Below are 21,062 nucleotides of genomic sequence, written 5' to 3' on the forward strand. Positions count from 1 at the left end.
GTAAGAACCGCTTGCGTCAGGGGCTGGGGGCGGGGTTACCATGACCAACAAGACGAACAGAAACTTGTGACCGCCATTTTTTAAATAGCAGCTAATCGAGCTAATAGCAGCTCGATTGTAATCTCCGTCTATGCAAGTTACGGCGAGCTGCACAAACGCGTTCGCTGTGTTTGGATGCCAATGTAGGTTCGCAAAGCCATGAGCATCAATAGTAACGCAACGACCGCCATTGTTGATGTAAGGCTTGTTCGGGATGCATCGGAGCGGCGCGGACCGATCAGAGCTCCGGTAGTGTTTGGAGAGCATACGACTCCTTGTGCTTTTGGATCGCTTTCGCAGTGCTTTGATGTCATGCGGCGATCGGTCTGCGAGAAGCCGAACCATCTCGAACAAGCCTGGTGTGTTTTTGTTTGCCGCTGCCACGCTAGCGTTGCTGGGCAACATGAGATGTATACAGTGACGTAAGATCTGGCTCTGTTGTGGCTCTCTAGCCTGTGGAAAGACAAACCGGTTCTTAGAAGACCCGCCAGTAGAACCAACTCCGAACCGGCAATAGCTCTAGCTCTGAACCAGCACCTGGTTCTTGCTGGTGGAAAAGGGGCATTTGTCTCTCTTGCACTTTCTGCTCGCATCAAGTTCAAGGCATTGACGCTTGCTTTCAGATCTACCACAGGCTCAACACCCTCCTACTTCCATTCGTTCTTACGAGTCTACATCCCAGTCCTCCATGGAGTTCGACCACTCCTCCACATCAGATACTGCCAATGACATAGTGTCCTTCTTGGAACCCTGAAAAAGAGACCAAACCACTCGCACTAAACAAGGGAACTGGTCTTTGCAGGAGAAGAGCATCAGGGAATGGGGAGAGTGATGCATTCAGAGATGCTCTGCTGTTAACTCCTCTCAAGCTCCTAAATCAATCTAGCCTAATAGCTGCAGGGGAGAAGTGCCGTTCTCAGCTGCGATTGTTAATCTGCTGCTAGGGCTCTTCTAGTCTCAGCCTCAGAAGTCACGCCCATGGACCGTAGGCTGAACGTCATGCATATGGCACACTTATCTGGAAACACTTCAAGAGTTTCGAAATCGTCATCAGGATGTTCGGGAGTTCAGATCTACCACAGGCGTACACATGTTACAAATGTCTGTGCCAGAACCCATCAGCACCTCTATTTTTTGCGCAGACTTGGGTCTGTAAAAATATTATGTTAATCTTTTATAGAGCAACAATAGAGTCCATTCTTCGGTATGATATCACCAGCTGGTTTGGAAATTTGACAGTTAAATCAAAAACTCAGATTTTTAATCTGGTCAGGACGGCAGGTAAAATTATGGGTACACCAGCACCCCTCAACCCTCAGGAGCTTTTTGACCAGACAACAATCAGGCAGGCTAAGACCATTATATCTGATAACTCTCATGTGTTGTTTTCAGAGTTTGAGCTTTCGAACTCAGGAAAGAGGTACAGGGTTCCTCTGTGCAAATACAACAGGTATAAGCGCTCATTTGTTCCTCTCTCAATTAAGCTTATAAATCAGCAGCGATGAACGTCCGATCGTGAATTTATTAATGTACTGTAGATCTGTGATTGAATGTTATGTATGGACATGATATTATATCACTTTTTGCACAAACAGATTTTAGAAAAAGGTGGATTGCAATTTGCACAGCTCTCTGAGTAGCTTTAATGTTTCATGTACTTTTTGTCTTTTAACCGTTTTAATCCTGTATCTGTGTTTTGTCTCTGTTTTAATTGTTCTGTAGCAATTTTTCCTTGCATCCAAAACAAATTTCTCCTTGGTGAGACAAATAAAGATACTTTGACTTTGAGGTTGATGTTCTGCCATCAGAAGGTCTGGCTACGCGAGACTAAGGCTCTTCCACAGCGAGCAGGAAGGAGATGATCTTTGCGCTGAAGGAGAAAGATTCTGACGATGTGGCATTCAGCACCGACTTATATAGGCAGGCGGCCTATAATTAAAAATTAAATTAAATGGCTAGACAGATTCCATTCAAACAAATACTCACTACATTACATATTAAACTTACTAAAAATCACTCATACTGATATGTGACCCTGGACCACAAAACCAGTCACATGGGTAATTTTTTTGCTTTCCATTGATGTATGGTTTGTTAGAATAGGATAATATTTGGCCGAGATACAACTATTTGAAAATCTGGAATCTAAGGGTGCAAAAAAAAAAAATTTGAAACATTGAGAGAAATCTCCTTTAAAGTTGTCCATTTATGTACGCAATTGTGCTGCATTCACTTACAAAAATAAATGTTGTATATATTTATGGTAGGAAATTTACCAAAATATCTTCATGGAACATGATCTTAATATCCTAATGATTTTTGGAATAAAAAAAAAAAAAACGTACATTGACCCATACAATGCATTGTTGGCTATTGCCACAAATATACCCTTGCTACTTGTGACTGGTTTTGTGATTCAGGGTCACATATAATGAATGTTATTGACTTAAGGAGGGAAAACCGATTTCGATCATGCCCTACCTCATCAGAGAGAAGGGAAAGTTCACTTGTATCTGCAGCATCATAGTCATACAGCACTTTGGCCTTGCGAGTGCCAGTGGCGGGAGGCTTCACCTCCTCAATCTTCAGGGTGCTGGACTCAAGGGCATTGGAGGGGTTTGGGGGACGACTAGGTGAAGAAGCCCCAGGAAGAGTTGCAGTGGAAAGGGGAGACGGGCCTGTCGACACCCCTGATGTAGAGGCATTCACAGCAAAGGCATTGGGAAACCTGAAAGCACAGATTCAAAATCAGATTTCATTTACGCTCTTAAAACACATACATAGAGTGCATCACATATGGTAAATACAGATTTTAAAAAAGATTACCCACAGTCTTATGAGTTTGGAATGACATGAGGGTGAGTAAATGATGACAGAATTGTCATTTTTGAAAGAACTATCCCTTTAAATTTAGTCTGTAAACTCTCTTCCTTTTTCAGCGTGATGGAAAAAAAATTACTCACGTATCTCCGTTTGCACTGAGAACAGAGAAAAGAAAAAGCAGAAATAACAGTTGATTTCAAGAAGTCTTGTGATTTTATTTACTAGAAACCAGTTGCTAAAAAGGGAGTGTGGGATAAACCCTGTGTTACCAATACTTGGTTTTGTCACATCTATCCATATCAAGAATAGACTAATGTGAACTAAAGTAAACTTCCAAACTGTTTGTTTGTTGTTTGCAGTGATTAACTGAAGTTCTCACCTGCTCAGCTCTTTCTGAAGGTCCTGCATGTGCTTGTGACACTGTATGTAATAAGCAGCCTGTGCCTCCACAAATTCATGCAGACAACGCAAGTGGTTCACCTGCAATAGAAAATCTATTTGAAATAGTCTCTTTCCTTATGTCCTTAATTGAAAGACATTAAAAGTTTGGGGTAAGATTTTTTTTTAAATGTTTTTGTCTCTTATGCTCACCAAGGCTGCAATTATTTGATAATAAATACAGTTAAAAAACGTAATAATATTACTATTTAAAATAACCATTTACTATTTGAATATATTTTAAAATGTAAATAAAATTAATTATATTAAATCATTCTAAAATGCTGATTTAGTGCTCAAGAAAAATGTATTATTATCGATGTTCAAAACAGCTGTGGTTAATATTTTTTGTGGAGACTCCGATACATTTTTTTTCAGTATTCTTTGATGTAAATCTTTAGTAACATTTTGTCTTTACTGTCACTTTTGATCAATTTAATGCATCCTTGCTGAATAAAAGTATTAATAATAATCCTTAGGAAAACAATAGGGACTTCGCCCTTTCAGGGCTTGGGTCCTAATTAAAGACCCCAAACTTTTAAATGGCATTGTAAACTATTGTAAAGGTTTGGCAACTTGTCCATTAAAATTAGGTCAAGACAACATATTCTTTATAAGGAATATGAGCTGATGCCCTCGGGTAGGAGATATAGGGTACCATCCAGTTGAAAAAGGTATTCTCTCTAATTCCAACATCAATTAAATTATTGAACAATGCGTCATTATTGGTGGGTGGCTGAGGGTAGATGTGCAATGAGTTATTGAGGTATTGTGTATTATTACGCGGCTCTGTGGAATACTTGATTCTGATTGGTTTAATCGTGCCATCCAGCGGTATGTTATTCCCAGATAACAACCTCTGAAAACAGATAACGCAGGCTCATCCGGGTCATTGAAGTCAGCAGCGTTATACGCTTGCTAGGAACATTTTTTTCTTCATGGACGTTTTGCATTTGGTGAGCTAATAAAATATTAAAACTCTGTCAAATCAATATTTTGTGTAAAGTTATTTAATTATGCCATCCAGTATCGTGGACTCGCTCTCTCTTGTTTCATACAAACACCGCTGCTGCCATTTTGTAACATTGTTGGATTATAAGATACAAACAAGTATGATTTTAAAACATTTTAATCTGAAATCAATATATCTTATCTCCATTAGTATTTATGTGGTGAAATGCTGTGAAATAATTGGCATGACTATACCGTACAGTATCTCTTAAATGTCGGGGTTCTCATCACCCTGTCGGGGGTTTATTTTGAGAGAACAACCGGCTGGATGTACATTATCCCTTACATATCTTAGGTGTACTGTACATATAGTCTAATATTAGAATTGTGAAATGACTGATGTATGCCATTTGGAAATATTATGTTTGTGTTGTATGGATGGAAGTGTGACTGTATGGTGGATTGTTCTGCTCTCTCGATTGCCTAACTAACTAACACTGCCATTGCAATTTATTCTGTTTGCGCAGTGTTTAAAATGAACAGTAGTGTGAGTGAGAGAAGCGCAGATACTCACATGTGTGCTGCTGATGCCCTCCAGCAGGAGGCGTGTCACCTCTGCCTGCCTGTCAAACTCAGTCTGAGCCACACGCAGCTCATGCTCTGCCTGGTGGAGCCACAAACACACACAAACAAACATAAAAAGGAAAAAAATAAAATAATCACAGGACACATTATCCACTTACATCACCTACCGGTACTCTGTCTAGCCAACTTGGATTTGTTTTTTAATTGTTTCTTTTAGCCAATAAAGTTCTAACCTCTTGTTCAGTTTTTCTTTCTTTCTTGTTTTATAGAAAAAAGTACTCACAATCACTTTTGATTTGACATAATTTCATCTTTTTATGAATCTTTAAAAATATTATTTTTGCGCTTTTTCCCACTTTTTGAAAGAGACAGTCGAGAGAGGACAGGAAATGGGAAACGGAATGAGCGCAGTCAGCACACAACACAGGGCACACTTCTGAACTACAACCCACATCTCTTGCATGACACAACATCTGCTCGCCATGTGCTCTAACTTGCTCACCACTACTTCACTTAACACCATTCATGAATTCTTGGTGATTGTAATGCAATTAGGAAGAACATGAAACATGCATCTAGTAGAAAATTTAATTGTTTATAGCAAATGAGCTTTGATTACAGGTATATATGATGGTCAGGCGAATAATGTAATTTCTATGTTTCATGTAATATCAATTGTAAATATTCTAAAATCCCATTTACAATAAAGATGAAAGCAACATTTCTTGCTAACCCAGCAATGTTTTAGAGGGAGGAGGAGGGTTGAATTACGCATCTGCTGTAAGAAAAATTTCTCTTTTGGCAAAAGGTAGCATAACAAATACAAATGTATCCACTCATAATCATAAATCATGATCATGTTGCCTTGACCGATTTTTAATCTTCTTCACATTTTTACAGAGCACATTATTATTGCTACTGCTTTATATTTCTATATCTTATAATAAATAATGATTTAAGACTTTGCTGAATATAGAGATGTATAAGAAAATCTATTTTTTTCTTCTTAAAGAAATACAGATGTATAGATTTGTGTACAGATGGAAATATATGCAGAAGACTATCATTATACAAAAATGTATTACATAAATTAATATGCAGTGATTTATTGCTCCCTGAGAACTAATGCGAACAAATACATGTCTAAAAACAGACAATCTTCAGATACCAATACTCACTTTATCAACTTCCTCACTCCAGAGCTGGAAAATGCAGCATAACAACAAGAGAAAAACAGTGATGACAACAGACCTTTATAAATATAGACCCACTGGGAAAAAAATACTGACTAAAATTCATAGGTTAAATTTAAGTAACATCAAAAAAGAGACAGTCTAATGCAATCAGACATTTTTAAATAAAAGTGAACGAATAAAAGCAATGTATTTTCCCCCCACATTCCACTGCAAATGTTCATCGCAGGGGATTTTCATGTTTTGACTTTTGCAATAACATGACATCAGTATGATTTCAAAACAACAAATGTAAATATATTACAGGACCAGTCAAAAGTTTGGACATGCTTGGAGTAGAATTTGCTTCTTAAATACTTAAACCCAAAATATATTTGTGTGTGTGTGTATATATATATACACACTGCCACACACAAAATATATATATTATATATATATATATTAGTGCTGTCAATCGATAAAAAAAAAAAAACATTTTAATATTTTCTCATTGTCTCTATTAAATGTTTTTTTTCCTGTTAATTATATTACAGTTACATTACAGTTGAATTAAAAGCTATACTTTTTAACATTTAGTTATCTTAAAACAATCTTCACATAAACCCATTGTAATAAATTACACATTTAGCTGTGCCTTTAATAACTCAGGACTCAACGCTAAGGGTTTTTTCTACTGGCCCAGGGTCTGTTCTGCTTTTTACCTGCCCTGCTATGTTATTGTTTTCGTATTTTGACCAATACCTTGTCAAACAGTGCTTTAAGATCAGGTCTAACTGGAAAATATACAGAAATTGATTAATTTCTTGAATAATATCTGTATCTGTGCAGCTAACAGGACAGTTAACAGGTTAATGGCTTCCCACATTTAAGAATGTGTGTAAAGAGTGAGTAGCTGTGTCCAAGCTTTTGGGCTGTAATGTATATATAAAAGGACACACACAAACTGCAACCCACTATTATGTATTACTAGGGATAATCAACTAAATACACATGTATTGCATCTCCTGTTGCCAAAACATTAATCAGTCACTCAGGGAAAGGCACCAGACACACAACACTGTAAGACGGGAGACGTAAATAAGACAATGTTACTGGGGTAAACGTTAACATCTTTGACAAGTCTTGAAAGGAGATGCTACCATCACTGAGCTGTGCTGACGAGACAATAACTATTGCATGTCTCGAAGTACACTACTCTAAAAGGGGATTAACTTAAGGCTTCACTTCAGATTCAAGTTCATACAACCTTTTCTCTGTCACTCAGATATGAATCACCATCTTCACTATCCCACTGCGTGGAATGAAAAAGTAAGAGATGATGGGACGATGGAAAGCTCAAAGCTGTTTGGTGTAATCAGGGAGACTTATTTATTCATTAATTTATTGCCTTAGCTAATGCTTTTCATCCAAAACAACAGTACAGTGTTATACCACCCACATTAAACATCATGGACATCCTGCTAATCTAAATTTAAAAGGTTTGGTGCAAATATCAGTGGGGAAATATATACAAATAAGGGTCATGTAGAAAGAGAGAGAAAGAAACAGAGGGAGTGTGTGTGTGTGTGGGGGGGGGGGGGGACTTCTAATGCTAAGGGTCTACAGCCTTCTTACCGCAGATGCACTGGCGGACAGAACATAATTGCGTGGCCTAGTCTCCTGAAAGTCAGGCGCAGCCTACAGGTGGAGGGGGGAAAACAGAGTTTTACAGAGAATCAGGCGTCCACATGAACTAACCCAGCAAACAACACTATTTTCAAATTAAAGTAAAACAAAAAACAAAAACACACGACAAAACAGCCTATAACCTCTGCCACACACAAAAACACGGAAGATAGGAGGGCAGCTGCAGATTTTTTTTATCATTTATAAAATATAAAGCGTGACGATTTATTTGTATTTTGTTATTGTTACTCAATCTGAAGCACTGAAGCAAAATTATGAGTAAAAACAACTGAAAACAGTGTTTAAGTATCCAACACATTACTTCCCATAAATAGTAATAATTTTAATTTGTCTTTCGCATAAGTAATGTATTGTAAACAATAATGGTGACGTATACTAAAGCCTTTTTCCTTTGTAACCTTTGCACTGCTGTGTATCATGAAGAGCACCATGCTCTGGTCTCCATGTGCCTTGTCAAGCTCTTGTAAATATTATATGGTATTGCAATAGAGGTCAAAATCTATTAGTTTCCCAATATGCTGAGCACAATTACTTACTTGTTGAATGATACAATGATACATACTTTGATGATACATTGATATAATGTAATTTACAGCATATGCTCACCAATACAAACCAATAGAAAGAATAAACACCAATTCATCTGACTAATAGAGTTTGATATTTTAACAAGTTAGACTACAGCATTCCATATAACAGGGGTTCCCAACCTTTACCAATCCTATGCCTTAGTACCTCCTGAAATTTAAAGAAATGTTGTGAACTCTTTAAAAAAAAAAAGTACCCGCACACACACACACACGGTCAGACTTATTGGCACCCCTGGTAAATATGATCACGGATGACTGTAAAAATAAATTCACATTGTTTATCCTTTTTATCTTCCATTAACAAAATTCACGAATATCTAACAAAATTCACGAATATCTAACCTTTCATTGAAGTAAAGTATTTGAAAGTGTGTGTGTGTGGGGGGGGGGGAGGGGGGTACACACAAGCTCGGATACTCCCTCACACTGACACTGTGCAAATGACAACAGAGAGACGTGTTAGCGATTGCATGGAAAGGAAAGGAACCGACACAGAGCACACATTCAAATATATGTGGCCATCGGAAAGTAAAAAAACCCTGATGACTGAATCATAATTGTATCCCTTATACACCCAAAAGGAACAAACAACCAGGTTCCTAGTCCGGTCAGATCCTGACCTTAGCTAACCCCATTAAAACTTTAACAGGATATGAATCAAAAGGAAAATCACTAAAATCACATACTAAATGTGTATATTAGCAAACAATGAAAACATGACTCAAAGCAGGTGACTCGTCCCTCAGAGTAAGTTACACTCAGTGAGGGCCCCTTCTTAAATCAGTGAAAGTCAAAAAAAGAAAAGATAAAGTAAACATATACAGTCATGGTCAGAATTAATGGCACCCCTGGTAAATATGATTGGCAAAAGGAGAACATATGAAAGGGTCATTCGATAATGACGTTTCCATATAATGCTAGACTCAAGGAATATCTTCTTGATCCTGTAAACTACCCTTTTTTAATGAGGTAAACAGAATAAACCAGAAGCACTACTTTAACAACAGGGTGACTCTAATTACACAGCTCAGGGGACACTTTTTAAAAAATATGTGGTGAACAGGGGCTCATGAATAAAATAACCTACAGTAACAGTAATTATAAGGGTTAATTTGTTAACATTAGTTACCTGCATTAACTAACAATTGTTACCTAATGATTCATTTTTTAAATGTATTATTAATCTTAATTGTTTTCAGCATTTACTACGGTAATTCTCTTCATTTAGAAATCTAAATGAAATCTGACAGTAGTTGGTGCACTGTGAACTAACATGAACAATTACATTTTATTAACCTTAACAAAAATGAATACATGCTGTAAATTAATGTCTCACTATTACTGTATATAAAGCATTAACTAATGCTAACAAATGAGACATTATTGTAAAGTTTGATAATTGTTTGGCTTTAAAATTTGCTGTAACCAATATACTGTATATTACCCAAACCTCATATTTTATCACATCATGCATCACGTTTGGCAGTTTATTTTTTTAAAGATCCTTTCATTTTCCAGAATGATTTAGTCAAGGTGAATGATTAAAACATGTAAATCTTATTTACACAAAAATTAATTCAAAAGTGCTTCCAGATTAAGTCAGTTTAATTTATATAGTGCTTTTAACAATGTAGATTGTTTCAAAGCAGCTTTACAGAGATAAACGTATAATCTAAGGTAACAGATTGTTTTGGCTTCATAGCGGTTCTTGAATAAAGATATTTTCCAGCTAAAGTTAGTTTTGATTTATTCACTTCCGTAGAAGTGATCATTTGTTATTAAATAAAGGGCCGCTAAGACGACACCGTTTTTCTCTAAACAGACTTTAAACGCGAACCTGTGATAAACGCTGATGGCGTTCACATGCGCTTCAAAAATTAATTCTATAGTTATATCAAAGAGTATAGAAGTAACTTCTATACTCTTTGGTTATATGTGTTTGAATATATACGTGCAGGTTTGTAATTCCCTGCAAACCATGCCTAAACAAACTACTTGTCTTAAATTTTGATACAGAACTTTATCACTTCGGTTCGGGGTAGGTACGCGATCGAGCAAAATTTCCCCACAACGCTTTTATCTGTAGAGTTAGGATTATTAATAGGAATCAGTCCATTTGGTGATTAAAGGCACACTATGTCATTTTTCGCCACTAGAGGTCGTTTATTCAAAACAAAGGCATATCTTGATGGCGCCTTGATTTCGCTTTTATGCTACAGACCGATTTCGCTTCTTCCGGTCATGCGTATGTGGGAAAACGCAGCGCTGTTTTATCATATTAGATAAACGTGTTGAAAGTTGTTATAATGCTTCTCTGTGCATTCACTTGGCGGCTACTATATGAGACAATTGTTGCACACTGCAGTGAGCTAGATCGATATCAGGCATGGTAAATATGGTAGGCTACTCGCGATAAAAAGAAAAGAAAACGTACTCGGTTACTAACGTAACCTCGGTTCTCTCTAGGAGAGGGAACGAGTACTGCGTCGAAAGAACGCTACGGGAAAGATATTTCTTTGTCGAGATTGAAGCCTAAAATTAATCCTTAATTTTGTAATATTGTAAAACGCTTTTCTGAAGCATACAACCTAGGCGGAGCAATACAGCTCACCCATTGGCTGCTCTGCCAGAAAAGCACAGCCTATGCGAGGCCAGAGACGCTGACCAATGAGGACGCTTCGCGCCCTTCTGCGTCACCTCCCGCCCAAACAGGCGTGGCCTAGGCCTATAAATACGAGCATAGCTGTCTAACACGCCGATTTTCGTCAATGAAGCGACGCAGCGTGGACACGCACGGCCATGAGACGCAGTACTCGTTCCCTCTCCTAGAGAGAACCGAGGTTACGTTAGTAACCGAGTACGTTCTCTTACGTAGAGTTCTCTCGTACTGCGTCGAAAGAACGCTACGGGAACCCTATGCAAACCGCCGTGCGTGTTCTTGGATCGACACAGACACCTAAGGGCGCGCGCGCCCTGGTATACAAGCGCCTACCCCAAGAAGTATAGGGAGAGCGGCTAAAATAGCATCATCCCTTATAGTAGTGCCTCTTAAGGCATAATAGCATATATATGTAATATAGATATATATGAGGGGTAATAGCATGCTCATGGGACACATTGTCAGTGAGTGATGCTTAAACATTGAAGTGACCTGGGCCGCAGCGCGGGGCAGGAACACTTATACATATTAACATTGAAGTGACCTGGGCCGCAGCGCGGGGCAGGAACACTTATACATTTTAAACATTGAAGTGACCTGGGCCGCAGCGCGGGGCAGGAACACTTACACATAGTCTTCTAGACCGAGAGCAGTTTAGCCTGCAACGCAGGAACCTCTAGGTTATAGAACCTAATAAATGTAGACGGGGAGGCCCAGCCTGCCGCCATACAGATATCTTGTAACGAGATTCCGCTATACCAAGCCCATGAAGAGGCCATGCCTCTCGTGGAATGTGCTCTGATGCCCAAAGGGCATTCCAAGCCTCTAGATGCGTAGGCTAGCGCAATGGCGTCCACTACCCATCGAGACAGACTCTGTTTCGTTGCGGCTCGTCCCTTGGAGCGCCCGCTGAACGAAACAAAGAGCTGCTCCGTCTGTCGAAAAACAGCGGAGCGGGACACGTAAGCTCTTAATGCCCTGACCGGGCAAAGGGAGCTATTTCCGTCCTCTGAGGCCGGCAGGGCCGACAGGGAGATGACCTGAGCCCTGAACGGTGTGTTGAGGGACTTAGGCACGTACCCATGCTTCGGTTTCAATACGACTATAGAGTCGTTTGGCCCGAACTCCATACAAGAAGCTCTCACTGAGAGCGCTTGCAAGTCTCCCACACGCTTCACTGAAGCGAGAGCCAAAAGAAACACGGTCTTGAGAGACAGGTGTTTCATGTCAACTGAGTGAATAGGCTCGAAAGGGGCCCCTTTCATAGCGTTCAACACTGTAGAAAGGTCCCAAACGGGGACTGAAGGAGGCCTTGGAGGGTTTAACCTCCTGGCGCCTCTCAGGAAGCGGACCACCAGGTCGTTCCTGCCTAGTGAACGGCCAAGCGTTGGATTAACGAACGCTGATATGGCAGCCACATAGACTTTGAGCGTGGATGGGGTTCTTCCCTTATCCAATAGCTCTTGCAAGAAGGAGAGAATCTCCGGTTCTCCACACTGAAGTGGTGACAGACCTTGATCTGAACACCATCCAGAGAACACCGACCATTTGGAAGCGTAGAGCCGTCTAGTAGACGGAGCCCTAGCTTGTTCGATCGTGTCTAACACTCCTCTTGGGAGGTTAGTGGGTACCCGTTTATGGCCCATACGTGTAGGGACCAAAGCTCGGGGTGAGGATGCAGAATCGAGCCCTTGGCCTGTGAGAGGAGGTCTCTCCTCACTGGAATCGGCCACGGGGCAGTACTTTTCAGTCGCATCAAAGCTGGGAACCAGGTCTGATTCGTCCAGAATGGAGCAACTAGCAGTACTGAGCATCCGCTCTCCTTGATACGCTCCAGCACTTGAGGCAGGAGTGAGACAGGAGGAAAAGCATAGAGCGGGCGGCGGGGCCAGACTCTGGCCAGCGCGTTCGCGCTCTTCGAAAAGAATTCTGGGCAGTGAGCGTTTTCCTGGTTTGCAAACAGGTCTATTTCCGCTCTGCCGAACGTTTCCACAGCAGACGCACTGTCTGTGTGTGTAGGGACCACTCTCCCGTAGGAACGTTGTTCCGTGAGAGTCTGTCCGGGCCTACGTTCAAGTGGCCTGGCACGTGCATTGCTCTTAACGAGCGCAGGTTGTGCTGGGCCCACACCAGTATGCGTTCCGCTAACCTGAATAGGTTCCGGGATCTCACGCCACCCTGGCGGTTTATGTAGGCTACTACCGACATGTTGTCCGAGCGGACCAGGACGTGGTGTCCTTTTATCCGGGGACAGAAGCGCCTCAGCGCAAAGTCCACTGCCATCATTTCCAGGCAGTTTATGTGCGGTAGTTTGGCTCGCTCTGCCCACTGGCCAAAGAGCGGTCTGCCGTCGAGCAGTGCTCCCCAGCCTGAGGTGGACGCGTCCGTGGACACCACCTTCAGGCTCGAGGAAGTCCCCAGGCTTACACCTGACCGGTACCAGTCTGACGCTCTCCATGGTGTCAGGGCTGAAATGCATTCCTGAGTGACCTTGAGGCGATAACGACCGTGTAACCATGCTCGGCGCGGTACGCGCGCTCTCAACCAGAACTGTAGTGGGCGCATGCGCAGCAGGCCCAACTGCAGCACTGTTGAGGCTGAGGCCATGAGGCCCAGCATTTTCTGAAATCTCCTGAGTGGCACTATGTGGCCGCTGAGGAAGGATTTCGCCATTTGCAGGGTATTTCGCCTGCGCTGTGATGACAGCTGTGCTGTCATAGACAGTGAGTTCAGATCCAGTCCTAAAAAGGAGATCCTTTGACTGGGAAACAGTGAACTTTTCTCCCAATTGACTCTCAGACCTAAGCACTCGAGGTGATCGAGTATTAGTGTCTTGTGGTGAGCGAGTTCTGACGGCGATTGAGCCAGAATTAGCCAATCGTCCAAATAGTTCAGAATTCGAACGCCCCGGAGTCTCAGGGGTGCCAGCGCCGCGTCCATGCACACTGTAAATGTACGAGGTGCTAGAGACAGGCCGAATGGCAGGACTGTGTACTGATATGCCCGGCCCTCGAAGGCGAATCTCAAAAATCGCCTGTGACGTGACGCAATTTGTATGTGAAAATACGCGTCTTTCAGATCTATTGCCATAAACCAGTCTCCTCGGCGAATTTGCGCGAGGATACTTCTGGTCGTGAGCATTCTGAACTTCCGCTTTGTTAGCGTTTTGTTCAGACGCCTTAGATCTAAAATGGGTCTGAGACCCCCGTCTTTCTTCGGTACCAGGAAATATCTGCTGTACAGGCCCCCTTCGCTCTGAGCTTGAGATAAAGGCTCTATGGCCCCTTTGCTCAATAGCTTCGCTATTTCGGCTCGAAGTAGATGTGCTACTTCTGTTTTTACCGTGGTTTCGACTTTTCCCGTGAAACGGGGAGGGCGTCGATGAAAATGTAGCGAATAGCCTCTTTTTATAGTCTCTAGCACCCATTCTGAGACCCCGGGTAGTCCTTCCCATGCATCTGCACGTGTGACTAGGGGTTGAATGTAATCTGGGCTCTGGTCGCGAAATGGCGGCGACACGAGAGCAACCGTGTGCTGTAACATGGACGCCGTGGCGTCTGAGGCGGGGGACATGTTTAACACAGTATGTGTCCCGCGCGCGCTCGACTCTCTGAGTTGAGAGAGAGCACGCGGGGCGAGCCCTATGGGGCTCGTTATGTTTGTGAATAAACGTGGGCGCTTGGTAGCGGGCACATTTATAACACCGGGGACACTGTTTTTGTGTACTGACTGACCGTTCGTTAGTTTCGTTTTTACAGAAAACCGCGGAACGTGCAGTGTGTAGTGGTTGTGGGCACTTGGCAGTGGGCACGCTCACTACACGTAAAACACAATCGGCATGAGCCGATTTTATGTGTGCAGACCCTGTGTTGTTCAGGGCTGTGCTTGCACGGGTTGAAAAACCGGGCTCTGGTCGCGAAATGGCGGCGACACGAGAGCAGTCGTGTGCTGTAACATGGGCGCCATTGCAGCGTGATGCGGGGGCGCGCTTAATCGAGCGGGCAGCCCGCGCGCGCTCTCAGCTCTCTCAGCTGAAAGAGAGAGCGCGCGGTGCGAGCCCCGTACGGCTCGGCATGTTTGAGAATAAATGTGGGTGCGTGAACGCGGGTACATTTATAGCACTGGGAAGTACTGTCTATTAGAACTGACTGACCGTGCATTGGTTTCGTTTTTACAGAGACCACGGGACATGCAGTGTGTAGTGATTGTGGGCACTGAAAAGCGGGCACGTTCACTAACTTACATGTGAAGCACAACCGACATGAGTCGATTTTATGTGTGCAAGCCCTGTATTGTGTAGGGCTGTGCTTGTGTGTACGAATGGGCACTAGGTCGTGGGCATTACGGATACACACATTACATCATCGGCTGTGGCCGGGACACCGTGTAGCACAGAGAATACTGTCTATCAGAACCGACTGACCGTACATTCGTTTCGTTTTTACAGAAACCACGGGACATGCAGTATGTAGTGATTGTGGGCACTGAAAAGCGGGCACGTTCACTAACTTACATGTGAAGCACAACCGACATGAGTCGATTTTATGTGTGCAAGCCCTGTATTGTGTAGGGCTGTGCTTGTGTGTACGAATGGGCACTAGGTCGTGGGCATTACGGATACACACATTACACCATCGGCCGTGGCCGGGACACCAGTAAATACATTTTCAGATTTACCTGGGGCGTCGTGAAAACGGCGTCTGTGTGCAGGCAAACGGGCATTGATGCCGATTTGGTGACTGCAAAATACACTGGCACGGTCGCGAATGTTGGGACTGTGCGAGCGAGACATTTTAGTGAAATCCGGCCGCGGCGGGATTTTAACACTGTAGCTTTCCTCGAAGCAGAAATGCGCATCCTGGCTGAAAACGGGGCTTTCCGGGACTCCGCGATTTCTTCGTGAATTCAGGAAGAAAAGGCGCGGGTCGTGAGGACGGTAACGTACGTTCCTCTGCAGAAAAGCAGCCATCCAGCCGGTAAGCGCATCGATGCTGGTCTTTCTCCGTCGACGCTCATGAGCGGCGGGGGAGGGGAGATCCTCGGAGCTCGCCCATCCCTCGCTACCCGAAGCGAGGAGAGAACAGCAGTCGTCCTTCACAGACACGGCTTCATCTTCCTCGTCCATGACGGACGCGGCGGCACACAGCGGCCCTTGTCCGTCGGTCAGAGAGTCCAGCGAAGCGGGCGGAGGAGCTAGCGGCAGCAGCGGCGAGCACCTCGTGGTGAAGGGAGGTTCCGGGCTCCGCTGAGCACGGCGCTTTTCACGGCGCGGCACTACAGCGGGCGGAAAAGATGCAGCTTCAGTAAATGAACGCCAGGCGAGTCCGCAGAGTCACCGTAGGCATCAAATCACAGTGATGGCAGCCGCCATCGACGAGAGCTGAAGCTGCGTGATACTCACAGGCAGGAAACACAAGCACGTGGTCCCCGTCGCTGAGCGGGGCTCTACACGAGCCACAGGAGGTGCGAGACATCTTGAAAAAGACGCTCGGCTCTTTTAGTGTGGAAAAACTGTGTGACGCGACGGCGAACACACACACAAAACACACACACATAATGTAAAGAATATTCCACGCCGGAGAAGCGCAGCAGGGAACGGCGGCTGAAGGCGGCGATGACCAGCGGCTTCAGGTAAGGGCTCGTCCTGCTGAGGTGCTTGTATCCAAACGGCTGTGGCGGCTCGAATCAATCCAGCGATGCGTGCAGCTTCGTTGAATTTAAGAAAATCGGCGTGTTAGACAGCTATGCTCGTATTTATAGGCCTAGGCCACGCCTGTTTGGGCGGGAGGTGACGCAGAAGGGCGCGAAGCGTCCTCATTGGTCAGCGTCTCTGGCCTCACATAGGCTGTGCTTTTCTGGCAGAGCAGCCAATGGGTGAGCTGTATTGCTCCGCCTAGGTTGTATGCTTCAGAAAAGCGTTTTACAATATTACAAAATTAAGGATTAATTTTAGGCTTCAATCTCGACAAAGAAATATCTTTCCCGTAGCGTTCTTTCGACGCAGTACGAGAGAACTCTACGTAAGAGAACGAGATTTAAACAAAAAGACTAATTGTGTTGAGCTGTATAACAATGATTAGTTTTCTGTCTATTAATGTATCCAAATAGTTGCTCACCTGTCTAATAAAACATAACATATTAAAGCGACTTTGGTGTTTCAATGGTTCGTGACCTGGTTAAAACTGCTTATTTCTCTGGATTTAAACATTCTTAGAATCATTGGGATTATATATATATATATATATAACATGGTGGTTTTTGGATATTTTAAATCCAAACATTTTACATAATGTGCCTTTAACTGTCTGTTTTTTTGTTTTGTTTTCTTCTCCAACTTTCAGTGTTTGATCACATTGTTCATCACACTTAGACGTTGCACTTACAGTCAGGCCCGGTTCTACGGGGGTGCTTGAGGGTGCTAAGCACCCTCAAACAAAAGTGAAAGCACCCTCAGATGAAATTATTAATAGCACACATGTAAACGAGATTTTGCCGACAATAGAAACACAGACGGATTCACGCTCATACATATAGGCTAATACACAAAATAAATCCATTAACACAATTTTTCAAATCAGAAATGATTTAATTATGCTTTCATGTTTAATGCATTTGATTGGTTGTGTCCTTTCGCGATCGTGATACGCATAGGTGAAGATGTCTCTTTAATTGCCCACTTTGTTTGCGTGTGTGCGTCCAGCTCAGGAAATTAGTTTACGCTAACAAAATGAAACCTTATTATAAAGTGTTACCATTTTTTAAATAAAATGCCTAGCGTTTCTGCTGTTGGTTTGAAGCTTTAAAAGAATATTTAGTTGCTAGGCAGGCAACGTGAAACCTTTGAGCGCTAGTCAGCTTCATGTCAGTGACTATACTTCACAGCGGTAGAGTTACTCACAGGACACTGCACTTATTCGCAATCACAAAAGTTCATTATTTGCTTGTGTTTTAAAGCTTTGCCGGGTTAACATTTCATTGGCGTTCTGTTCTGACATGATGCTCTTTTTTCTGAGCGTGTACGCGCGCGCAGTATCAAACGATTTTTGTTGGGTCAGACCCATCTGCTGGCGATGGGGGGCTGAGACTGAGAGAGCTACATGGCGCCACATGGAAAAATATGCACCAAACAAGCCACTTTGAAATTTTTCTATTTTCATGAATACAAAAAAACGGTACAATATGAAATTTGGGTGACCCTCCCCCTAGACTAAAAATGTTTGGATGACCCTACGTTTATGTAAGCACCCTCACTATTTTCAGAAGCACCCTCAGTGATTTGGTTCTAGAACCGGGCCTGCTTACAGTCGTCATTAACAACCTCATGATGGGCTATATTTAGGCTGTGGGCTAGAATGAATATTCTTGATTATTCATGGCATACTTCCTGATCTGTCCCTTGAGGGATCGGAATCCTATATTGACAGCTCATAAGTGCTTCATAAGTGGGTGGTAGGGGCTATACAAATGAACATGAGGTACTGTAAGTGATGATGATGGAATAAGTGTAAATAAACCTTACAGCAGCCTTGGCCTCTGCTGACTTTGCTTTCTTGAGTCGAGCTTTGCAAACATCTAGGTCAAGGCGCCGGTTCTCAAGCAGTCTTCTCTCTTTCTGAAAACAAAACATACAGACCTTTGAGAAAAAGAACGTGTCCTTAACTGTATCAAATGTGTATTTGTATTGTACCTCGCATCATAAAAGTTTTTTTTTTTTTTTTTTAACAGTCCATGCAGACAAATTAATAAAATGAAAGGGCACTTAAGTGTACTTAAAGGCAGTACAATTTCATGATTATTTCTTAACACAACTGTCAAAGTAAACAATTTAGCATACTAAAAAAAAAAACTTTAGTGGGCTCAATTTTTGTGATATCAACTTTAAATTTGGAACGCAACTTGGTTAGACATATGGTTTTAATTTTTTTAGCAATTATCTTGTAAAATATATATTTTGTATAAAATAAGAAATGTTCATATATGTAAAAACATATACCTCATGACAAAAAATAGTAATCTACAATTAATACAATATAAGGTACTTCACAGATCTCACTTTACTATTCAGAAATGATCTATAATGGGGTTCGGTTCTGACTTATGCTCTCACTGCACGCAAAACAACCCAGACACATACGTTCATGCTGTATGGCAATGCACTCCAGTAAACCGATTTTGGATAAATGTCACGGAATCACTCTCTTCCATCTTTGGTTGTCACATCCCAGCAACCCCTTCTTTATGTATTCTTGGTGATACTACTACAATCAATGTAAGCACTTTATGCAATAAAACAGTGCTAGTAGCATTAACTATCGCCAAGAAAACAATCCTCATGAACTGGAAATCAAGGAAAAAAATACATATCGCTCATTGGAAAAACCTGTTATCAGATTATATATCAATAGACAATTTATCAACTTCAAACTCAACCTCCCCTTGGTCATCCTTCATCACCTACTTACAGTCATGACCCTCTGCACCTGAGATCCAAGTCACAAGTTTAGATTCATCCACTTCACTTCCTAATTGTAAATAGCCACAAACACCAGGGCGGAGGATGGTAGCGGGAACAATTATTATTAGTATGTTTCCTGTTATTATTATTTTTATAATCATTAGTTACAGTTAATAAAATCTCCTTTTCCCCTCCCTCCCTCCCTCTTCCTATTAATTTATTTTATCTGAACTATTTACTTTTTTATTTTCCTAATAACTTTACTCATATTCATTTTTCCCTCCCCTTTTTTTTTTTTTTTTTTTTTTTTCTCGACTTCCCTCTATTCATCCCTATTCTGCCTGAGCCAAATGGGTGGCACAGAAGACCCGGTCTGATCAGGATGTCATGTGGGTCTGGTGTTGGTTGGCCCCGTGGGGTATCTATTACGGACATACACACACCCGGTCCTGGTAGCACACAACATGCCGTACTCTCTTTTAAATGCTCTATACATTTGGTTGCATACATCATATTTCCAATAATAACAAGAACAACAAAACCAGATCTAGCATGCAGATGCCTTAGCAGGTATTTTATTGCAAACCTCATCTCTTTAAATACACACATTCCAGAGGAGGCATATACCCAGTAATACTCAGGGCGAGTGCGTCATGCAGGGGGAAATCTGGGCAGATGTTCATCCTGCTTGACCACTTCTTTTAATGCATTACATTAGTGGAAATCGACAATTTAGCCATTCACACTCGTCCATAGGACAAGAGTGGCGGGTTAGGTGATGGTTCCTCTCTCTCTCTCTCTCCCCCTCTCCCCCCCTCCCCCCCCCCTCCTCTCTCTCTCTCTCTCTCTCTCTCATGTAAAGTATTTAACTGTAGAGTGTTATTCATTATTGCATTTGAAGTTATGTACTAAAATGTAACTTCACTGTAAAATTTTAACTTTGGGGGTCAGGATATTCTTCAATTCAAAAGCAGTACCAGAACTATTTTACAGAGATAAGCGTCCAATGAAAAATCTGATTTTAACAAACAGATTTTATCAGGCAATGTATGTTAGCCAACATGCTAGATGGAAGTGAGCAATCTATTGCAAAGATTAGGAATTTCACTTACAGAAATAGTTTTCCAGTCACCCTCTAGAAAGTTCCTCAGAGGTGCGAGGAAGTTGATGGCTGATGTATGTAAGAATTCCCGCTCTGCTCCACCTAACCTCTTCTGAAAATCTCCAACAGTGATCAAAGTACTGCCTGGTAAACAATCACAAAACAAAAAAAATTCAAGTTTACATACAGTAGTTTTAGTACTACATTAAACTACTATGTATAATACAATATTTGTGGGTACTGATGATGGCAAATGTCTTATATAACCAGTAAAAAGTTATTATTTTAAATATATCTAGTCAGTGACAGAGTGCAAGTATATTAGTCTAAAATAATTCTGTATTTTCAGCTTCAGAACCATGAATGTTTTTATTCTGGTGTCCCCGTTGTCCTGTGCATTGGGTTACCAGCACCAAGTCCACGCCTATTCATTTCCACCCCCAATAAAATACAAAATTTAGCATTTTAATCAACAGTACATTTTTTGTTAACCTTTTACCATATGTCTAACCATATCAAAATAATCTCCAATTGTGAGTTC

At 42.0% G+C, this 21,062-nt stretch overlaps 1 protein-coding gene across 10 annotated transcripts in view; it reads right to left on the reverse strand.

Annotated features, from left to right (window-relative positions):
• Positions 1-21,062, reverse strand: part of sh3glb2b (SH3-domain GRB2-like endophilin B2b) — a 29,980-nt gene that overhangs the window by 2,393 nt on the left and 6,525 nt on the right. Inside the window, exons 4-12 of one of the 10 annotated variants that reach the window (XM_079605863.1) lie at positions 20,532-20,665; positions 18,484-18,576; positions 7,644-7,706; positions 7,276-7,320; positions 6,015-6,038; positions 4,826-4,915; positions 3,242-3,342; positions 3,003-3,017; positions 2,521-2,767 (exon numbers count right to left, since the gene is read on the reverse strand). In XM_079605863.1, coding sequence (XP_079461989.1) covers positions 2,521-2,767; positions 3,003-3,017; positions 3,242-3,342; positions 4,826-4,915; positions 6,015-6,038; positions 7,276-7,320; positions 7,644-7,706; positions 18,484-18,576; positions 20,532-20,665 — 812 coding nt within the window. The remainder of the gene's footprint in view (positions 1-2,520; positions 2,768-3,002; positions 3,018-3,241; positions 3,343-4,825; positions 4,916-6,014; positions 6,039-7,275; positions 7,321-7,643; positions 7,707-18,483; positions 18,577-20,531; positions 20,666-21,062) is intronic. The other 9 variants (XM_079605866.1, XM_079605865.1, XM_079605868.1 and 6 more) reach the window with 9 other exon arrangements.

The sequence above is a fragment of the Phoxinus phoxinus genome (genome assembly GCF_949152265.1).
Source record: "Phoxinus phoxinus genome assembly, chromosome: 3".
NCBI lineage: Eukaryota > Metazoa > Chordata > Actinopteri > Cypriniformes > Leuciscidae > Phoxinus > Phoxinus phoxinus.